Source organism: Vicugna pacos, chromosome 27 (assembly GCF_048564905.1).
Source record: "Vicugna pacos chromosome 27, VicPac4, whole genome shotgun sequence".
NCBI classification, from domain to species: domain Eukaryota; kingdom Metazoa; phylum Chordata; class Mammalia; order Artiodactyla; family Camelidae; genus Vicugna; species Vicugna pacos.
Window position 1 is genome coordinate 26,932,658 of NC_133013.1, and position 22,537 is coordinate 26,955,194.

A 22,537-nucleotide genomic window follows, 5' to 3' on the forward strand; every position below is an offset into this window, starting at 1 on the left:
ACTCTAAGAAATGCAAGAGAAAAATGAATCAGGGATATCACCAAGGTTTCTAATTTAGGCATCTAGTGGTTCTTGGATACTAAGAAGCAAGAAGGAAAAGTAAGTTTGCTGGTGGTAGGGTAGAAGGAGGGCTGGACATAAGGAAGCCAGAGGAATGTACACACGAAGATGCCTGAAAGGCAGTGGGATATACGGGTCTCAAGTTCGCGGGCTGTGTTAATCTGGAGATATAAATTTGGGAATTTCCAATGTTTGCCTAGGGAGAGTGTACAAACTGCACAGAGTGAGAAGTGGTGTGCTGGACAGAACTTTGAGGACCACTCTCAGGAAGAGGTAGGAAAAAAAAGATGATTCTGTAAAGTCAATTAGAGTAGATGTGGAGTAGGGCTAGGGTGGTGGCCTTCAGAAGAGGTGGCTGGGGTGAAGGGGATTTTTCTCAAAATGAGGAGATCACAGAAATGAAAGCCTGTGGCAGGAGTTCTCAAACGTAAATATGCATCAGAACCTTACTAGGAGAGATTATTTGTTCATACTGCTGGGCCCTATTCCCAGAGTTTCTGATTCAGTAAGTCTTGAGCCAGGCCTGAGAGTGTGTATTCTTAACAAGTCCCAAGGTGATGCTGATGCCACTGGTCAGGGACCACACTTTGAGAACTAGAGGGCTAGGAGTAGGCACTGGACTCGCGCTGGATGACAGCAAACCTTGGGAGAAAGGAAAGACAGTCTATGAGGTGTTAGCACTATGAATAATTAAGTGGGACAGACCAAGTTAAGGAGAGAAAATCACAGAGGACTGTGATGTAACTGAAATGTAAGTATAAACGGAAGTGGTGAAATAGTCTGAATACAGCATTTGGGACCGAGGGGAAGAATGACTTCACCTCCTGACCACAAGGTACATGGAGGGTGGGGAGCTAGCTTCAATCTGAGAGGGTTAAAGGGTACTATGTCTTCAGGGAAGAATAAGGTTTCAGTTTCAATTCAAGTTGCAAATGCGTTTAATTCAAAGTAACCAAGAAAGCATTCTTAAATCTATCAAATTGGAAATTAAAAAATAATCCATGATTGGGAAGGATTCAGTTTATTTCATACTAAGGGAAAAAAATTTTAGCATATTTCAGTTACTGGATCTTAAGATTAAACATGAAAAAATTCCATTCTCTCATTTAATTAACCTTTTAGATTCTAAAAGAAATAGGTTATTTTTAAAAGAAAGAAAATGGAAGGTAAACAAAATTACCATACAATTATTTAAGGTGAAAAATCAAGCTCCCTCTTCTCAATTCTCAAAACCCCAGCTGATATCCCTATTAAAATTCTCTTATAAATATTATCCACGTTTTCCATGCATGCACCAGTCTAGTATCCAAGGAGCAAAAATCCCAAAGAGGATAAACAAAGAGAAATACATATATATAAAATAGTCAAAACTGCCTCAGGCCAAAGTCACAGCAAATCTTGAAAGCAGTAAACAGGGGACAACACTATGATTACAGCTGCCTTATGAGAAACAATGGAGGCAAGAAGGCAGTAGTTATGACAGATTTAAAGCAAAAAAACTATTAGACAAAAGGCCAAAGAGCATATACGTTTGCAGAAATGGCCATATTGCATTACAAAAAGGTCTCAACGGTTTATATTCCCCATTGCACTACATTCTGACTTACATTAGATCCTACCAAGTTATTTTATGCTTTTATTATTTTTAACTTAGTGAGGTGGCATTCATTTGTAACATTGTAAGTTTCACTGCTAACAAATCTTTTAACCCTTATTAATCTGAAATGCAAAAATTTTTTTAAAAACTTGGAATATCTAATTGCAATTTACATTTACTTAACTAGGTATGATAACTAATATTCATGACCTTTGAAGTTTATTTTACTGCTTGTTTATCCTTTCCATGGGGTTATCTTCTTCCTACCGATTTGTAAGAGCCCTTATATTAGCCATATTTGTTTTGTGTGTTGGAAATATGTTCTCCATCTCCCCCAAATAAAATTTCATAAAACAACATCCTTCTAACTACATCTTACTGCCCAAATGCCTCCCCACTCTATACTATCTTCCGTGATATGACCAAAGTTATTCCTAAAATACAAACCTCATTACCACAGTCTTAACAACCTTCTATGACTAAACTCATCATGAACTGTCAAAACTTTCCTCATCCTCATCTCTAATAATCTGATACTTTGTGCTCCAGCTCCCACATAATACGTTAACAGACGTTCATGGCCTGTTAAAAAAATACTGGCATCCTTTCTTGAATATTACCCTCCACTCCCTCAACCCAAATTTTTACCCCTTGATTCTAATCCCTAAGAAAGTCTCCCCAAATTCTTCAGGTAGAGTAATTTGCTTCTTTCTAACTGTACTTTATACATATCTCTCTATATAAAACAAACTACGCATTTTATTTATTTATTATTATGAATCTCTTGGGGAAAGGAAATAAATCTTAAAATTTTTGTTCTCCTTTGTGCTAGTAAGTAGGCTCCCAGTAAATGTTTGTGGAATTAATGAAAAGATACAGTGACCTATACTGATGAAATGTCCTGATGAAAAAATGCAAGGAATCAAAGCATCATGGGACAAGATAAAGACAAGTGGAAGGATCCTGGTACTCTAAGACGATACATGGTTTATTTCTGCTAGCTTAAAATAATAATGGAAATAAGATTTACTGAAAGACAGAAACAGTATTAACACAGAGCTGGCAACAACAGTGAGTACGTGTTAGTAATCCACAGTAGGCCGAGATTAATAAAGTAGAAGCAGTGGCTTTATAACTGTGCTGGTTAAGTCCATTTACGGCTTCATCTGGTTAAGAAATTTGCTTATTAAAGTCCATGGCTGTTTTTACTTTTATTACCTTCAAATCCTAGTACTTAAACACAGGCATACGTTTCTATACAGGCAACTACCCAGGACTAATTATACAACTTGTTTGTGGATCATTCAGGCCCTCAATCTGTTTATTCTCCTAGACTGAAGTCAAGTGGGTAGCATGAGGTTGTGAAAACAACACTGACTCAGGAATTAAGCAACCTGGGATTTTACCCCATGTACAAGAGCTAACCACTTGTTTCTCTGAGTTCCTTTCTCCTCTTCAAAAGAGAACCTTTCAAGGTGAGTCGTTAGCCAACAGCCTCCAGTTGCACGGCTTTGCAACCTGTGGCAGTGTTCTAGCTGAGGCCACATTCCCCCTGCTTAGTTCTCAGGGAGAGACGGAGCCATGGCATGGGTCCCAGGGCCTGCCATTTCCACTCATCGAGGCAGTCCTATATCCTGGAGTTCCCCACAGGGCTGCCCGATTCTCTCAACCACTATGCAGTCTGAGTCTCTTCCCACTGCATCCCTCCTCCCCCTTCTCGCCTTTAACAGGTGTAAGAACTGCATCATGATCTGTCTACTGCTCCTCCTCTGCTTTAACCTACACAGATACTGTCCCACAATAAATTACTCCCCTTTAATTATGTCTCGGCACCTGCTTCCCTGACACGATGACATATCCTACTCTCCAATTCCAAGGTTTACTGAAATCTAGCTGTCATGCCTTGCCAAGTTTACCAGAATAGTGACTGGGAATTTAACCAGGTTACAAATGGGCTTGTGTACAACAAAGGATAGTGGATTAGAAAGTATCTTCAGACTTTAAAAATTTCACCTCCTCTGTAGTCTTGAGCAAAACTTAATCTGGTTTAACCAACTAATCAATATTCAACATGCAGAATCTATCAAAAGTACTTACATAACTGTGTTGTCATCCACTAAGATATCACAACCATGAGCAGGACACGAAATAGTCTGAAAAAGATCGAAATTTAAACTATGTCTTCATTCAACAGGTATTTACTGAATGTTTACCATTGCCAGGCACTTTGCTAGGTTCTTAACATTTACATGACCTTAACTGTTCCCTTTCTATTAAAGGAAATGTGTGTGTTTATCCCCATAAGGTAACTAAAATTCTAACACAAATAATTGTTTTTTCAATACAAAACTTGAAAGGCAAAAAGCAAGAGATATGACAAAAATTCTCAACAAGTTTAGCCAGATAAATACAAATGTTAATGCCTGCTGAGAAAACATTACCTGGATTGGATCATTAAATGAAATGCCACGTTATAAACAGAAAAAAGCCTCAATTATCTTTCAGTTGTTTTAATCTAGAAAAAAGTTCCCCATGCAATTCACAACCCAGAATGCTTCACCTGTTCATATTTTGTACAGGTCTAAACACTGTAGGAAATTCAACGAAACTCAAGAACAAGTTGGCATCTTTTACCTGTCCCATGCCTTCTTCCATTATTTTAGTAGTTAAATATTCGCTCCAGCACTGCATACAAAACTTATGTCCACATTCAAGGCCAGTGAAGTACTGTAACAAAAATGATACGTGGACTTTAAAAGATATTATCAGAAAAATTACCATAGACAGTGACTCAATAAGGCTCTATTAGGTCACGTTTCCTGTAGTGGCTAAAATGTCCAATCTGATGAGACTAGTTGGGCTCCTAAAATGAAATTCTAGGTGGTAAAATCTATACATGCAAATAAACTGAATACAAAACACCTAATTAATGAGAAATGCATCTACAGTAGATATTCATGATTTCTAGGAAAGGGAGACAAGTTTGTGCCAATAAGCATATGAAAAGATGCTGGATATCCTTAGCCATCAGGGACACGTAAATCAAAGCCACAATGAGACACCACTTCACACCCATTAGGACAGCTATAATCAAAAAGACAAGTAAGTGTTGACATGGATGTGGAGAAATTCAAACCTTCACACACTGCTGGTGGGAATGTAAAGTGGTACAGGAACTTTGGAAAACACTCTGGCAGTTTCTCAAAAACTTAAACATAGATTTATTACCGTATGAGTCAGCAACTCCACTCCTAGGTACACATATCCGAAAGAAATAAAAATATACACCCCACACAAAAGCTTGTACACAAATGTTCATAGCGGCATTACCAGAATAATCCAAAAATGGAAACAATCCAAATATCCACCAACTGACAAATAAAATGTGGAATACCATATAAGGGGGTATCATAAAAAGGCGTGAAGCACTGATACATACAATTTGGACGAACCCTGAAAACATCATGCTAAGTGAAAAAGGCCAGTCACAAGAGACCACGTATTGCTTGATTCTACTTATGTGAAAGGTCCATAATAGGCAAATTCATAGAGAAAGAAAGTAGATTCACGGTTGCCTAGGGATGGGAAGCCTAGAGGGGCAGTGGGAAGTGACCGTAAGAGGATACAGGTTTCTTTTTAGGGGTATGAAATGTTATAAAATTAACTGTGGTAATGGCTGCACAACTCTATGACTATACTAAAGGCCACTTTAAGTAGGTGAATTGTATGGTATGTAAATTATATCAGAAAAGCTGTTATAAAAAAAGTCACACTAATACAGCTTCATGGAGCTGATGGAACACAGCTAATCTAGAAAATAAAATCTTATGGAAACCAAAATATTTACTCAAATAGCAAAGACTAATAGTAACATTTTGGTCTAATCATATAATACTTATATAATTTTGAAATACTATCAATTTGAAAATGTTAAATGTAGTATACTATATTCTATGATGGGATATTAAAAGCAAGTACTTTAAATAATGTTAAGAGTCTAAAGGACTGTATTATCAAAAGACAAATAATGATTACCATATTTTAATTTAAGAATATTTTATAATAATTTACTACCAAATTATTTTAAAGTGAGTAAGTAACAGAGAATCATGGTTAAGAACAATTATTTAACAATATGAGTTTATGTTGAAAAATGTCTCCCTCATCCCCTGTTCTCTACCCAGAAGTAATCACTATTTCCAGTATCTCACATATTAACATTCTTACAAAGATGTTGTAATGTATACAGGTACACACACATGGTAAAAGTACCACAAGTTCTCTTCTGCATCTTGGCTTTCTTTATTATTACAATTATTATCTTTGTGATCATATGAATGTGTGTCAGGACAGATTTGTAAAAGTGAAATTATAATAGTATATATTTACAGTTTGATCATTACAAAGCTTTTTTGTTCAAAGAGGTTGTAGCAATCTGTATCATTCAAGAGAACCTAGATTCTCAACACCCATCTCAACACAGTATATTACCAAACTTTGATTTTTATCAACCTAACAGGTGAAAATGAACTAACTCCCATTAGTTTTTTTTCTTTTGTTTCCTTTTTTAAATTTTTTTCTTTTTTTAAAAATTATTTTATAGGTGGGGAGGTAATTTTAGGCTTCTCTGTTTAAACAGAGATACTGGGGATTGAACCCAGGACCTTGTGCTTGCTAGGCATGCACTCTACCACTGAGCTATACCCTCCCTCTCCCATTAGTTTTGATTTTAATTTTTTTATGAATGAAATTTAAACATTTGAAAAAAAGATTTAAAGCTGTAGCTTTTTGAGTGTGTGCAGTCTCTTCACCTTTTTTGCCCATTTTTCCTCTGGGTTTTTTTTCCTTAGTGATTTACTGGGGATTTTTACTTATTTAGAAAATCGGCTGTTTGTAAGTGTGGAAAATATTTTCTCTCAGTTTCAGTGTTCACATCATTTTACAGCTGTGCAGAAGCTCTGTATTTTTATGTAGCAAATGTATTAGTTTTGAAACGTATGGCTTCTTAGTTAGCTTTGATATAAGGAGTTAGGTAGGAGTCTGTTTGCAACCTAGATAGCTACCAAGTTGTTCCAACATCATTTATTAAATAATCCACCTTGTTTGAAATGACTTCTCTGTTATATACTTAATTCTCTTCATGCATACTTGACTCTATCCTGTTTCACTGCACTGCCTGTTGCTGAATTTGGTAGGACTAACTCCCTCCCCACCCCCAAGTCTGTTCTCTTTTTTATTTTTATTCTTTATTTCAAAATACTTGTCATCCATTTATCTCCCTGTTTCTTCATACAGATTTTTCATATTCCTTGCCAAGTTTACTCTTAGATCTTTTATTTATCTTGTGACTCTTATAAGTGATATTTCAAATTCTGTAACATTTTCTAATTAGCTGTCATTTAAAATAGCTAATTTCTGATGTCACTTATGATATTAGACGCAAATAGTCAGATTACTGTATTACAACATTATCAACTATTTTTAAAATGCCTGAAGAGTAGCCATGGAAGAAAATGTATCATTTCTAAGACTGGTTTTACAGACTAAATGACATGAAAAATACCAAGTTTAAAATGCAGTGCTATTCAGAGATTGACAATGGTTCTAACTCATTCACAAAATGAGTGAAATTAAATAACTAGAAAATCAACATTCTTTTTTTCTTTTTTTTTCGCCCAGGACCTCCTGGCATGCTAAGCGTGCACTCTACCACTGAACTATGCCCCAAACCCCTGGAAATCAATGTTCTTGTCCGTTAAAAAAAAAAAAAAGATCTGGGGGAACAAATGAAAGAATCTACTCGTTATCTCCCAGCAGTGACAAAAGAGATCTGGCACTAACCTACTGCCAGATTACTAATGGAGAGTATTTGATTTTCACGGCCTTAATGAGAAGGAGCATTCTGCAAAGGACAAATATAGTAGAGGAATATACCAGCAATTCTAAAATGTTTTATTCATAACTTAAAAACACATACACATCCTAATGTGCTTTATTATTTTTTCAAATAAGAATCCTTAAGACTGAGAGAGTAAAGGTCACAATAGTCACTAAGTGATCACATCTCTATTTGGCCAGCGCTCCACTGTAAGATAAAAAGACAAAAACAAAGCTTTTTTTTCCTTCTAATAACTTTTCTATTTAAACAGGTAACAAGACTAAACAAGATAAATTAGGTAAATTACACACGCATGTCCAAAGATAAAGCAACACTAAACCATAGCACACACATATTCACTGTGCTCAAGAATTCTGTCATCATGGATGTGTCAGGGTATTTTTCCTGCCTGTCTTATTTCCCTCTCCTCCGTCCTCCTAACATCTTTGTCCCCTTACTGGCTTGTGCTGCCCTGCTTGGCTCCTGGGCCTTTCCGTGACTCTGAGGATCGTATTATTCATCACATTTATCCCTGTTTATATCATAAATATATCTGACCAAGAGTACACTAAAAATATACAAAATACTACCTACAACAGAAATCAATGGTCTTGAAGAAAAAGAACTGAAAGGGCAATACACACTCTCAAAGGTTTCATTTATCTGCGCCATTTCACACACATAGGAACTAATGTCAAACAGCAGTAAAAACAGTAAGAATTATCTGTCCTCCAACAGAAGCTGCCCAAATAATCTCTAAAGTTGAAGCCATTTTGTTTATAAAACTGAGGAAATAATAATCATGGCACTAGTTCCCTCACCTGTAAAATGGAATGAGTTAATAAAAAGGAAGACAGGGTAGGACTTAGATCAGATGTTTTCAGTGTTCCCAGGAGCACAAAGACTCAAGGTGCCCCCGGGGAGGGGAATCAGAGGGTGGACTACCCTCACGATCTTCATCTTTGCCTCTGTCTACGTAACATACCTCATTCTTAGAAAATAGACTTATTTCATAAAAATGAGACAGGGTAGCCCAAGTTATATCTCCTAGTAGAATGAGAGTTTAGTACAGCTAGATGGAATGCTTTGTTTCAAACGAACATTATAAGAAAGTGAGTAACTGTTGCCAGGGCTAAGAAACCCATGAACTGGTCACAAGGAGGTGAGGGTGGTGGCATGGGGGAGGAATATGTGAATTTAAACAGTGTTCCAAAGATTCAGGAAATTGTTTTTAAAGAATCGACCACTCAAAACCATTAACTCCAAAATATTATAATTGAAGATATCAGAAGCATTTATTTAAAAACTTGTTTTCATGTCGCACTGTATAAGACAAGCTGCTTAATAAAAGGATAACAGTATCAAAGATACACAATCATGAAAGGCAAGTATCAGTGTTGGAAGAGAATAGTGGAAATCCAAACATGGGAGTTATACAAGGTAAGTAAAGAAATCATTCATTCAGTTAACAAAGTTTCAATGAAGAATCTAAAGTGCCATTTACTGGCAAAACTGTAAGGTTAAAATTCTTCTTCTTTATTAGTCTAAACAACTATGAGAAAAGAAGTCCAAGTTTAGTGATTAATTTTTCCTAATGTTTGACACAGTTCCCATAACACTAACTTTCTTTCCAACCCACACTGCTGTTGGCTTTCTTTCCTGTCACTTTCATAGCCAAACTTCCTTTAAAAGAGTAATTTGTTTACATTTATTGCCTCCACTTCATTTCCCACCTTCAAGTCAATGATCCCAGCCAGTTTGGTTTCCCATTTTATTTCCAAGATCATCAGTAAATTTCTTGTTAATTCCAAACTCGCTTTCCAATTCTTTTCCCTGAAGCTAGCACTGTTTCCCATTTTTGAAGCTGCATTTTCTTCCTTTGGCTTCTGTAATGCTACATTTTCCTGATTCACCTGACTACCACACCTTCAGAGGTTAATTAAAGTGTAAATTTCTGTGAGAAGTCCTCTCTGATCCAAAACTGGGTTAGATGTCTCTCCAACATTTTCCCACAGTATCATGGCCTTTATCAAAACACTTATCATTTTTTTTCTGAATATTTCACTTTACTTATCTGCCCAGCTAATCTGTAAATTATCTAAGGCAGACATTATGCCTTTATTCTCCTTGTTTGTAACATTTAGAATAGTTCCTGGTGTGTTGAATGAACGAATGAATGAACAGTAGGTTCTCCATTATCAGTTACAAACTGCAAGCACTCGAATTACATTTAAGATGATTTAAACTGAGGAGGAGCTGCTTATAATAAAGCAGGAGAAGGAATGCCTAAGAATAAGGTTAACTTGCATAATTTGAGATTAATTATTTGAGTCTTAGTATTCCCTCACAGAAACATTTATAAACTGTAAATACTACACAAATGTCAATGGCAAAGAGAATCTGTTAAAGAAAGATAATAAAATAGTCAAAACATGAAATAAATATATTTTTAATAGAAGTGCAGATTGTCCTTCTTAAATACTTAAGTTACGGTTGTGATTTAAGGAGAGGGAAATGGTACAATTCTCAGGCTGATAGAGATTTGAAAGAGTATCTTCTTCAACTCATCTGAAAGATTAAAAAAACTGAGATCCAGTGAGATTACATGATTTACTATCCAGAACCAAGCAGGTAGTTTTAGAACTGTGATCAAAATTTGAGAATCTGGAAACTCAATTCAGCATTTTACTTACTAACTAAATTATTTTAACTCTGATTCTCCATTTCTCTAAGAGAATGTAACTAACTTTCTTTTAACACTTCTCTTCTAAGGACTTGCACATGTGAACAAATTAGTTCCCTTCAAATGAGTTTAGAGGTAAACATGTTAAACTCTAAGATAAACAGTGAAAAACCTTCAGTATGTTAAAATATATAATACTGGCGACAAAGACCTGGTATATAGTAATTACCAGAAAAAGCTGCTTAACTATTAAAGCAGAGAATATAACAAGACAGCAATAATGGTAGAATTAAATTATTTCTTAGATATCTTGAAGCACCTTAAGAGGCGAATTGCAAGTAACTAAAGACATTTCTGCCACAAATATAATTTTCCCATAGTTACTAATAAAGTGCCTTCAGGGGAAGATGTTTATTTACGCCTAAAATTTCTTTACTAGACATGTCAAAGTAAATCACCTAAATTCAACAGGTTTTCAGAGGGATACTTGTACTTAAGAATTTCTGTTAGAATGAATCTGTAAATGTGAAAATCTTTTGTTACGAAGCATCCTGAAAGCTCCCTAGTGAAATAGTTACGGCTTTAAAAAGCAAACGAGGGAGGAGTGAGAGAGAACAAGCTCTTACTCCTTTTCTTTCCTTCTCCTTAATATATTGACTGGTTACTTTCTTTCTACAATCCTAGACTCCCAGATCTTCCTTTGTTTAAATAATGAAAAGTTGATTTACCCTCTGAAATAGTCAGTTCTAGCCTTAAACTACCAGATACTCACCGAGTTAGGGTAGTTCAAGTAGCAGATCTGACAAGGCATATCCTGTGCTGATGACCTTGTATTCATCTGGCGTGTTCGAGACTTTTTACTTGGATTAATTACATGACACTCAGCAAAGAGCTTCTCCAGGTTTCCATCAAAGTACCTGCATTATTTAAACAGAAAGGATGAGAGCCCAGCAATAGCACACTCTTAGAGCTCTCCAAAAGCCTGATTTTCCATAGGGAAAAGCAATGAAGTGAATTAAACCAAGATCATAACCTTTTTTGCTCAGAGGAAATGAATTGTATGGCTACAAACTGTAGCAAATAGGAGTATACATGTACAAAGAGAGATTGAATTTCTGTTGCTATTTTGATACTTCTTACTTTGTTTTTAATCCTGTAAAGTTAAGCTATTAGTAATATTAACAGTACTATAACCAAAACCTAAGGATGAAACCTGTACTATCTTTAGTGATACCTTATGAAGAGTAATGGTATATTAAAAGGCTAGACTACATTTTATACAAATGAATTCATTTTATTAATAATTTTAGTTATACCAGTTTAAATATATTAGCAACTAAATCACCTACAAAGCATATCTTATCCCACAAGTCATTTTAAAAATGAAACGATTACATGTGTCTCATTTTACAAAAGACTCGCTTTCCAAATACTCTGTTGAAATACTTTTTAATTTACCAGGAAAGGGAAGAAAGATGAAACAAAAGTGTATCTTGAAAAGCTTTTATATCAAATAGTCCATATATTAACTTTTTCATAAAATGTGTATCTAAATATACAGAACTAGTTCACTATCTAAAATATCACCAGCATGGTATGGCAACTTCTATCCACAGAGTTTCAACTGAAGTATAAACTTTTTGACAAAGATAGAGGTAAACACTTAGCACAATATTTCCCACTAATCCAGTTAAGACATAGTCTTTGACCTCCCAAAATATCTTAATATTCTAAAGAGAAAAACAATAGATTAAAAAAAACTTTCAATTTTTGCATCACTATAATCAGCAAAAAATATTAATGTGGAATCTGGTCTATGTACTTTTTAGCTTGTAAAGTTCAGATTTAAATAACTACAATGTTCTTTATATATGAACAGGAGGTTCTCAAGTTAAAAAATAACTGATACTCAAAAGAGATTTCCAATATCTGTAATGAAGGTCTTGTTCAGGCTTTGTGTCATTTATGGTATCTCCAGAAAAATCACTCAAATGAGAACAAACCACATCATTCTCCTAAAACAAATAAATATCTTTTTATAAATGCTTTTACTACAATAATGTTTCAATGAAATGATCAAATTATCAATCAAAACGTCAACACATTATAAAAGGGGGGTTCATATGAAGTTGTCCCTGATGATTCAGCTTATCAAATAAATAGAGCAGAAAAATCAAATGCTTTTCTACAAATGTTATCTCTGAAAAAACCTAAGGTGCAAGTTTTATCTAAAAAGTAGAAAGTGTATATAAAACTAACACTAAATATGAATACATAAACCAATTAAAAAACCTTGTTTTTATAAAAAATACTCATGCTTACAAGAAAAAACAAACTCTTGTCACCTAAAACTTGATTACACGAAATTAGCAAATCTTAATACTTTGGTGAACATTCTATTCAACATTCTATGCAAACACAGCCAAACAGACATGTGCTTACTTCATACAAATAATTTCACACTCCAGGCTTATTACCTGCTTTCTTCACTGAACAATATGTAACAACATCTCTGCCAATGAGCATGGGTCTACATTATTTCTACTGTTGCATAGTATTCCACTGTAGGTATATAGCATAATTCACTTAAATAACCTGATACTGTAAGACACAGATGTTCTGCATACAAACAATCCTAGATTAAAATCTTGGCCTACGTGATGAGAGAAAAACACCTAGACTTCAGTTGCATTTCTTATTAATCAAGCTGCAAGTATTTTTCTGTGAAGGCCTTGCTATTATTTTACAAGTTCAGAATGGAAACAGGAAGATTAACCCTTTGTCTTTCAGACTGCTTTCTTCCCCCAGCTTTCCAATCTTATTTAATGGTGTTTAACTGCCACTTTTAATTTTTATGTAGGCAGACTTACTATGCAACCCTGTTGTGATTTATGGATTTCATATCAAGAAAAGATCTCTATTCAAATTCACTCATGATTTAGGTCTTTACACTGTTTCCATTAAAACTACTGATTCACATGTAAATTAGTTTTACATAGGAAGGAGGAAAACAGGGATTCCATTCCATTTTAAGCTGAATGGCTAACCATTTACTGAACTACCTGAAACACTTCTTCCCACCTTGAGGTCTCACCTCAAACCTCATTTCCTCAATTGTCTTCTTTGACAGTTTCTCCCACTCAAATTAGGTAAGATTTCCTTGTATTACATTCTCACAGTACTTTGTACTCCCGCACAACACATCACATTACTAACTCTGTAATCATTATTTTATGTTTTCTCTGCTAAAATGTAAACCTCATGAAGACTATTTTATTTCCACAGCAGCCCTAGTACCTAGAAGAATCTTCTAAGCATTCAATTTCTTTTTAAAGAATAATCGACAAAGAGTAACTTCTTAATGATAATTGACAGTGATAAATCTGAATTTCTTTAGTTTATTTAGGAATATTTCTTAAAGACAGCAATATACTGGAGTTTACAGTTTTTAGTTCATTCTAGAAACCAAAGAACTTTCAAATACAGACCAGGAGAACAGAATGGAGAGTTTAAGAATCCACTCATATTGCTGGGCAGAGCAAGCATAGGAATCTTTTTCATTTATTAAATTCCATTTTAAAAGAAATACAACATTTAAAATTTTGTTTTTGATTTTATTTATTACATGGTCTGTTCACCAATGACTCTTATATGGTTATCTGGAAGACAGTGAAGTCAATTTATTTTTACTAAACATAAATTAAACTTAGTACTTAAACTGTACTTATTTTGCCAACTTTAAATAATACATTGTCTTTATATGATCCTACATTTAACTCTATAGCTTTGGCTGGAACTTCCTAGAGCTTTTCCCAGTTGATTATCATTTTATATATTTTTTTTCACAAATGACACTGTTTTTACATTATTTAGATTTCTTTTCAAGAACAGCAAAAACTGCTTTCTATTTCCTAAGATTGATAACCCTAATTACTTAGACATAATTAAAATGTTTAAATGTATTCAAATGCTCCTTTGGCCAAAAATCTACCCACTCGACCCCAAATATTCTCAATACTGACACCATTCATTTTCTTCCAGTATCCGTTGTTACTGAAGTCTGCAGTCAAAGTAATTCACATTTTATGATTCACATCATTTTTAACTAAAATAATTATAATGTTTCTTCATTTTTGAAGTTTATTTCTATAGGGTTTGAGCATTTAACTTTCTCTTTTGAAATGCCATTTAGGTAGTGATTACTTTAAAATCTTCTTAGTTATTAAGACCTGCTTGATTTGCACTTAGTCTTTGTCCATTTGTCCTCCATGTCTACCATCTGGTAACTCCTCCTTTGTCCTTTTCCTCTCTTATACCTCTCTGTTTTCCATAGTATCTGCTCTATTTATAGCTGTTGCCAATGTGGTTTTAAGTTCTAAGGGATTTTTCTTAGTTCTGTCAGCTTCCTTTTCGTATCATTCTGTTGTTTTATCAGTTCATCTCTGAAACCTTATCTCATAGAGTCTATGTTTAATGTTCTTAAAAGAATAATGAAGGGTTTTTTCCCCCTGCCAATTACGACAGTTTTATTATGGACTATTATGCTCAAGAATACAGGTGGATTCTTAACTCCCTATACTTTGTATACCTGGTCACTACATATTAGAAAGTTCCTTCAGTTTGCTGGCTTTTATGTACCTCCTTGCCTGTGAAAAACAGACCAAAATGTGGTCCATATTCTCTGGCTTGATGATCATTATTTCCGTTTATTAAGTTCTTCTACCCTGAAACCCCTGAAACTTCAACAACCATACACTATCCAAAATACTCTAATTTATTTAGCCATGTTCATGCCCTTCTGCTGAGGAGAAAGAAGTGCCAAAGCTTTTACTACTTTCTCAAAAGACACCATAGCCCCCCAAATGACAAAAACCAGTAATATTTTTTAAAACTACGTTTTACTTCAAAGAAAACAAAGACAGTGGCTTCTGTGCCCTCTGTCCAAATATGTGCATGCAGGGAAGTCCACACCCTGAGCTCTGCTCAACTGTCTTTTCCTCCTGCTACATATGAGCAGCACAACTCAGTGACTGAGATGAAATAAACTACTTGTGACCTATGCAACAGTGGGTCTGATTTCAACTGAAGAGAAAAAATGGTTTCTTCTAGTACATGAAAAGAAATACCCTTCTATTATTTTGATAATATCAATATAGTTTCAATACATTTAATGGACCTTGTCAGGTTGTTAATGTTGAAAATCTCAAAAGTATGCTGAAAATCTTGCTATGCTAAAACTAAGAACAAGCAATCAAAATATGAGACAGTATATAATTCAGATCACTTTTACATATAACTCTGTTGCAGATGAACCAACTATATGTGGGGACTGTGCCAGTTAGTGCCAATGTTAATCAACTGCTTTGAAGGAAAGAGATGGACGGCTATCTGCAATATGACATACTAAGTATGCAAGAGGTAGGAGGAGAATGCCAGGGAAGTATTCAAAATAGCGACCATATTTCGAGAAGTCAAAAGGACTTCATAGTAAATGTGGTAAGATTCAGGGAACAAGGAGATCCAGGGCGCATCATACAAGATGCAGAGAATTGTACATGATGTCAATGAGCACAACTCTAGAATGAAATATGACTGACGCTCTATGAACTGTGCAAAGCTACAGGTTTTGAGAAAATTGGGGCCTGAACAGTCAAGAGCATTCCAATGGAGTGTAGAGTACAGACAAGCAGAATGGAATGAAAGTAAGGAAGGTGTTTGAAAGTCAGATAATATAACTTTGTTAAGTAGGAACCACCACAAAGGTAGCAGAAGTTGGTAAAGTAAGCTGACATGATGGAAGTACAGGACAGATACGAGACTGGAGCCCAGGAAGGCGGTGAGGAAACTATCTGCAAAAAGGTTAGATTCACCTGCAGGTACTAAAGGCACTACTATTCCTACATGCCAGACAAACAAGTGGAACATTCATTTTTAAGGTTCCTTCTCCTAAGTGTGCGTTTTAAAATTATTTTTTATTGTGAAATAACGCAATTCTAGAATGGCGCATAAACATAAATGAACAGCTTACAAATGTTATTAAAGCAAACACCTGCTTATAACCACAACCCAGGACAAGAACCAGAGCAAAGCCAGTACTTTAGAACCCTCCAAACACCCCTTTCTCAGCAACAAGCTCCTCTTTCCCCCCAAAATAATCATCACCCATTTTTCTTTATAGTTTTACCACCTAAATATGCATTCTTAAACAATATAACTTATTTTTGCCTGTTCTTGAATTTCTTATCAACACAACCATACAGGAGATAGGTATTCTATTGAATGTCTTCCTTTCATTCAATATATTGGTTTTTAAGATTAATCTATATGGTCACTTATAGCTCCAGTTCACTTATTTTTCATTGTTAAATAGTTATATAAATATACCATTATCTATCTATCTATCGACATTTGGGTTCTTTGACAATGGAGCTAGTATGAATAACACTGCTATGAACATGTTTATATATGACTTTCAATTTAGACATGCATCATTTCTTTCTGTTGGGTATATACCTGGGAGTGGAACTACTGGGTCGAAGATATGCACATAAATGCTAAGAGAAAAAAAATTAAAATTTTATATTTCTTTCTAAAATCATGTATTTTAACAACTTATCTTAGACTCCTCTGGATTTTCTATACACACAATTCATATCACCAGTGAATATTAACTGCTTCGTATCTGCCTTATAGCCACTATACTTTATTATTATTTGGGGTACACTACTAGCTAGGATCTTCAGTACACTGAACCTAAGTGAAGGTAACAGGACATCCATGTCCTGAACTCCATCTAAAAAGGAAATATTTTCATCATTTCAGCATGAATTACGGTATCTCCTACAGATGTTTTCATAAATTTCTAAGATTAAGAAAGTTCCCTTTTGTGCCTAGTTTGCTAATGATTTCTTCAAATCATAAATGATTACTGATTTTTAGCAATTGCTCCTCTGTATCTATTAAAATGTTATTTTCATTAACTTGTTCAAGTGATCAACCATACTGGAACTGTTTCAGGTTAAACCAACCCAGCATTCCTGGGATAAATCTCAGGTGGCCATGATGGATTATCATCCTCTATGTATCGCTGAATTCAATTTGCAAATATTTTGGGGTTTTCCTCTTTTTGTTTGCATCTATGTACATGAGAGAAACCGATACGTAATTTTTCTTTGGGTTTTAGTATCAAGGTTGTGATAGCCCCATGAAGGTGGAGGAGACTCTTTTTCCATTTTCTGAAAGAATATAAAGTTAGGTATTACAAGGTTAGAGTTACTGTCTCACTAAATGTTGGTAGAAGTTTCTAGTATATCCATCTGGACTTAGACTTTTCTTTATAGACAATTTCACTGTAGTTACAGCCCCTTGTGGGTTTTTCTAGTTCTTATGTAAATTTTGGTAAATTGCAAATTTTGACATAGTTAGCCACAATTTATTTTTTTTTTCTTTTACTATCTGAAAGATTCAAAGTGACATTCTTCTTCACTGCTGACATTGGCTTTTTGTAACTTCTTGTCTTGATTAATCTCACCAATGTCATGTCTCACAAAAAAAAAAACCTCTTTTGGTACTTGATCCTCTTTACTGTATGTTTCTTTTCCATTCTATTAAAGTCTGCTCTTCGTTATTTCTTCTTGTGTTTTCTCTGCGTTTACTTTATTGCTCTTCTTCCGTCTTGACATACCTAGCTCATTAATTTGAGACTTAAGGTGAATGCTTAGCTCATTACTATCCTTAAACATGCACTTTACACGCATTTATCCACTCTTCAGCACAACTTAGGCTGCATTCCACAATTTTTTCCCCTTAACATTCAAATAGTTGCTTAAATAACAGTTACAAATATTTGAAACTTCAATCAACATCGATAGAATTTTAAATGCTGGCTTAAAAAGATACAAAGGCCAGGGACAACATAAAGCCAATCTGTATTAATTACAAGACAGCACTGTTTGTGAGTACGTTTTCCATGACCACGGGATTCTAGGCTGGCACTTGTTTTTCTTCACCTGCTGAGGTATCATCATCACTCCCACTGCTGCTACTGAGTCAGCTGTTCTCTAGAAGACTACAAGTACAGAGGAGTAAGCTTTATCTATTTTTCCTCTATATACATTATATACACACACACTTCTACTTTTTGAAAGTAATTTTTGCTTCTTATTGCTTTTATGATTTTCTTTCTCTTTATTTTTGTAGTTTTACTATAGTATTTTAAAATGTGGATTTCTTTTTACTGTATTTCATAAAATCTAAAATTCTTTGGTATCAAAATTTCATGATCTTACCAGAAAGTAAAATTGGAAAACTTTCACTCGTTGGACTGTAAGGTGCCATCTATTGCAAGATGTATACAGATTTAAGACATGTTAAAATGTGAAAAACTACATCTCAGAATCAGTGAAATAGTATTTTATTATACATGGGAAATGTTAGGCTTCCTGGGGCACTTTTAACTCTTACCCATCTGGAAAATGAGCCATTATACGTTCAGGTATTACCTATGCCCCATTCTCTTTCAAAACTCGATGAGACCTTCTTGTTATATCTTGTATAGGTCTTAACTTCTCTTGCATATTTTCTATCTTTTAATATACTCACTTAATTCTGGATAGTTTTTTGATAGGATTTATGCCCAACAGGAGCAGGGTGATCTGTAGTTAATGTAAAGCATAGTACTGAGTAAGAGTCCATGAAGAATCAACAAGTTTATACTGTATAGCACAGGGAACCACGTTCAATATCCTGTAGTAGCTTAGGGATGAAAAAGAATGTGAAAATGAATATGTGTATGTTCCTATATGACTGAAGTACTGTGCTGTACACCAGAAACTGACACATTGTAAACTAACCATACTTCAATAAAAATGTATTTTAAAGAAAGAGTCAATAACGAATTCATTCTGCCAGAGATAAGGAGCTTTCAAAGGCTCCAATACCAGAAGCACTGATCATGGTGTCACATGCCCGATACTCGACGATACGAGCTTGTGTGACACTTGTGCTCAATGGCAGCAGCAACAGCACTTCCATTAAAACAGTCTGAGACTGTGACTCCTGGCATTGTCTTGGACTTAGCCTTCACAGCTGATTCTCAATATTTAATGTCTTTTCCACTTAGCCTCTTAAAGTTTGTTTACAACTAAAAATCCTGAACAATAAACCAGAAAAGATTCAAGATATGACAAATGAAATTTTAAAAATGACACCCCACAAAAACTGTGATCGAATCAAAGCCCAGAAAGGTTGGCCTTAAAAGGAGGACAGATTTGCCACTGCTGCTGCATTTCTGATTCTCTGATTTGCTCTGTTCTGCTTTGTCTGGAGAAGCATGGGAAGAAATCTAGTGAAGAGAGAGATTTCCATTTAATCTGCAAATAAGGAGAGAAATTAATCCCCAGAGTTAAAAAGCAGAAAATTGGGTAGGAAGGAAAATGGCGCAAGTCTGGAAAGCTGCTGTAAGAGACGAGAGAGAGCTAACAGCTACAACGGCCCCTCGTCTACCAGCCCCTCTCCATCTTCACCAAAAGATATTTTTAAAAAGAATTAAGTTGCTAGTTTTTAGGTCAGGACAGATTTGTTTAAATTGTGGACTAGAAGTCCGAGGGGCAATAAGAAGAATTACTGACAAGAATCTATTCGTACCTTTATTGCCCTCACTGGACCATGAGTTCCTTCCTCCAGGCCAGGGAATATGCCTCAATAATGAATAAAAGAAAAGAAACATTTATATGCCTACTATATGGAAATAAGAAAAGAGGGTAGAGAGGACAAAATTTAAAATACTTTGCAATTTTGACTACGATAAGAATTCTCTATGTCAAAATGAACAGAAATACTTGAATTCATTATGTGTTACCAACTGAGAAGCAAGATTATTTTTTTTTAATGCTGTGCAACAAAATTTGTTGGCCATACTATCTTTTCCTGTGATTCCTGGGATCCGAAATAGTTACAAGATTATCAAACGAGTAAATCTTCATTTTCATACTCAAGAAGTAGGAGGCACACAGTGTCACGGAAGCTAAGTCTCCTTATACTCCACGTTTCTTTCCATTTTCCAAACATATTAACAGGCTGGGGGAAAGGGAAGGATGGAAAGGGGCCTGGCCACTGGTGTTTTGTTTTTTTTTTTTAATTCTCAAATGATTCTAATGTACAACCACTTTAATATAGTTTATCAGTTGATTCTCTTGAGTTTCCTAGGCAGATGATTGCATTATTTACATAAAATCTCTTTGGGCAGTGTTTCATTACCAATGAATGCTCATTTTCTGAATTACTTTATTATAAACCTTTCCTGTGATTTTTGAGAAAAATTTACAGAATACATAAAAGCAAAAAAAAAACTAAAAATAATCATAATCCTCCCATCCACAAAGCAATTCTTATGCCACTTACTTAATTTTCCGTGTATTATTTTATTCATCAGAACTTCCAATGCATGTAAACAGTGGTGACCCAGTAACCTTGTTTATTTTAATGGGCATACTTCTAATGTTTCAAAATTAAATATAATTTCACTGTAGATTATTAGCTTTATTAAGCTGAGAAATTACCTTCTTAGTTTGCTAAAAATTGTTGTTTTCGAATTCATGGGTAAATGCACATTATTAAACACATTACTGGAATTTATTATAATTGCCTTTTGGATTCTCTTCGTTAATCTGTTAAAAATAGTAAATGCTATAGATGAGTTTTTTCTCAATGGTGACCCATTCTTGCATTCCCAGGAGAAACCCTACTAGGCCATTAGTTCTTTCAGTGTAACTGAGTACTATTTTACTCATAAACTCAATAGCTATATTCATAATGAAGATGGTTTTCTTATGCTGTCTTCATCAAATTCTGAAAACAGCATTATTTTGATTTAGCTAACATGAATTAATGATGCCTTACCTTTTCCTATGTTCTGAAATAATTTTCAACAAAAAATTTGGCAGTTTCTTAGAGGCTTATTATGTAGAACTTGCCCATAAAATCATTTACTGCTTTTTGGAAAAGGAGTAAATGTATCAGTATATTTATTGTATTTTCCACAGTTACTTTCCTACTTCTTTTGGGGGCGGAGGAATTTCCACTTCTAATTTTCAAATGTACTGGTAAAAGTGATACACAGAGTATTAATTTATAATTCTGAAAAATTTTTCCTATTCATAATTATTCCCAACATTGTTTATGTGTGCCTTTTCCTCCTACCCCAGTCACATATGCCAACAGTTTATTTCCCTTTCTTTTTTCAAAACAGATTTACCTTTTTAAGAGCAGTTTTAAACTCACAGCGAAACTAAGCAGAAAGCACAGTATTCCCACATACCTGCTGCCACCACACACACAAAGCTCCTCCACTAGCAACACTTCACACCCGAGTTCTATACTTGATACAATCAGTGAACATACAACGACCCATCATTATTATCCAAAGTCCATAGTTTACATTAGGGGTCACTTTTCTTGTGACCTTAAAAATCCTTCTTTGATCCACATATACATCCTTCTCTCCCTCTAACCCCTGGCAACCACTGATCTTTTAACTGTCTCCATAGTTTTGCCTTTTCCAGAATGTCATATAGTTGGAATCACATAGAATGTAACATTTTCAGATTGGTTTCTTTCGCTTAGTAATAAGCATTTAAGGTTCCTCCATGTCTTTTCATGGCTTGACAGCGCATTTCTTTTTAGTGATGAACAATATTCAATATTCCATTGCCTGAATGTGCAACAGTTTATTCATCTATTCACCTACCGAAGCACAAACTGATTGCTTCCTAAGTTTTATCAATTATGAATAAAGATGCTATAAATATCCACGTACAGGTTTTATGTAGGCATAAGTTTTCAACTCATTGGGGTAAATACCAAGAAGCATGACTGCTGCATTGTATGCTAAGAGTATGTTCCGTTTTTTTAAGAAATTGCAAAACTGGAAGCAAAGTGGCTGCACCATTTTGCATTCCCACCAACAATGAGAGTTCCTATTGCTCCACATCCTCATCAGTATTTGGTGGTGACACTGTTTTGGATTTTGACCATTCTAATAGGTGCGTAGTGGTCATTTTAACTCACAATTACATTTTAATTAGCAAAGCCCTGATGATATACGATGGTAAGTATCTCTTCATCTGCTTATTTTACATCTGTGTATCTTCTTTGCTGAGGTGTCTATCAAGATTTTTGTCCACTTCTAAACTGGGTCATTTCCTTACTGTTAAGTTCTAAGAACTCTTTGTATAATCTGGATAACAGGTATCTTTTGCAAATATTCTCTCCCTGTCTAGCTTGTCTTCTCATTCTCTTAATATTTCCCTTTTTAAAAGCT

General features: G+C 34.8%; 1 protein-coding gene across 2 annotated transcripts in view; it reads right to left on the reverse strand.

The window, feature by feature from the left end:
• Window positions 1-22,537, reverse strand: part of ARIH1 (ariadne RBR E3 ubiquitin protein ligase 1) — an 82,956-nt gene that overhangs the window by 24,997 nt on the left and 35,422 nt on the right. For both annotated transcript variants that reach the window (XM_006213737.4, XM_072951076.1), the window contains 3 exons: window positions 10,991-11,135; window positions 4,292-4,384; window positions 3,755-3,810 (listed from right to left, as the gene is read on the reverse strand). In XM_006213737.4, the coding sequence (XP_006213799.3) occupies window positions 3,755-3,810; window positions 4,292-4,384; window positions 10,991-11,135 (294 nt within the window). The remainder of the gene's footprint in view (window positions 1-3,754; window positions 3,811-4,291; window positions 4,385-10,990; window positions 11,136-22,537) is intronic.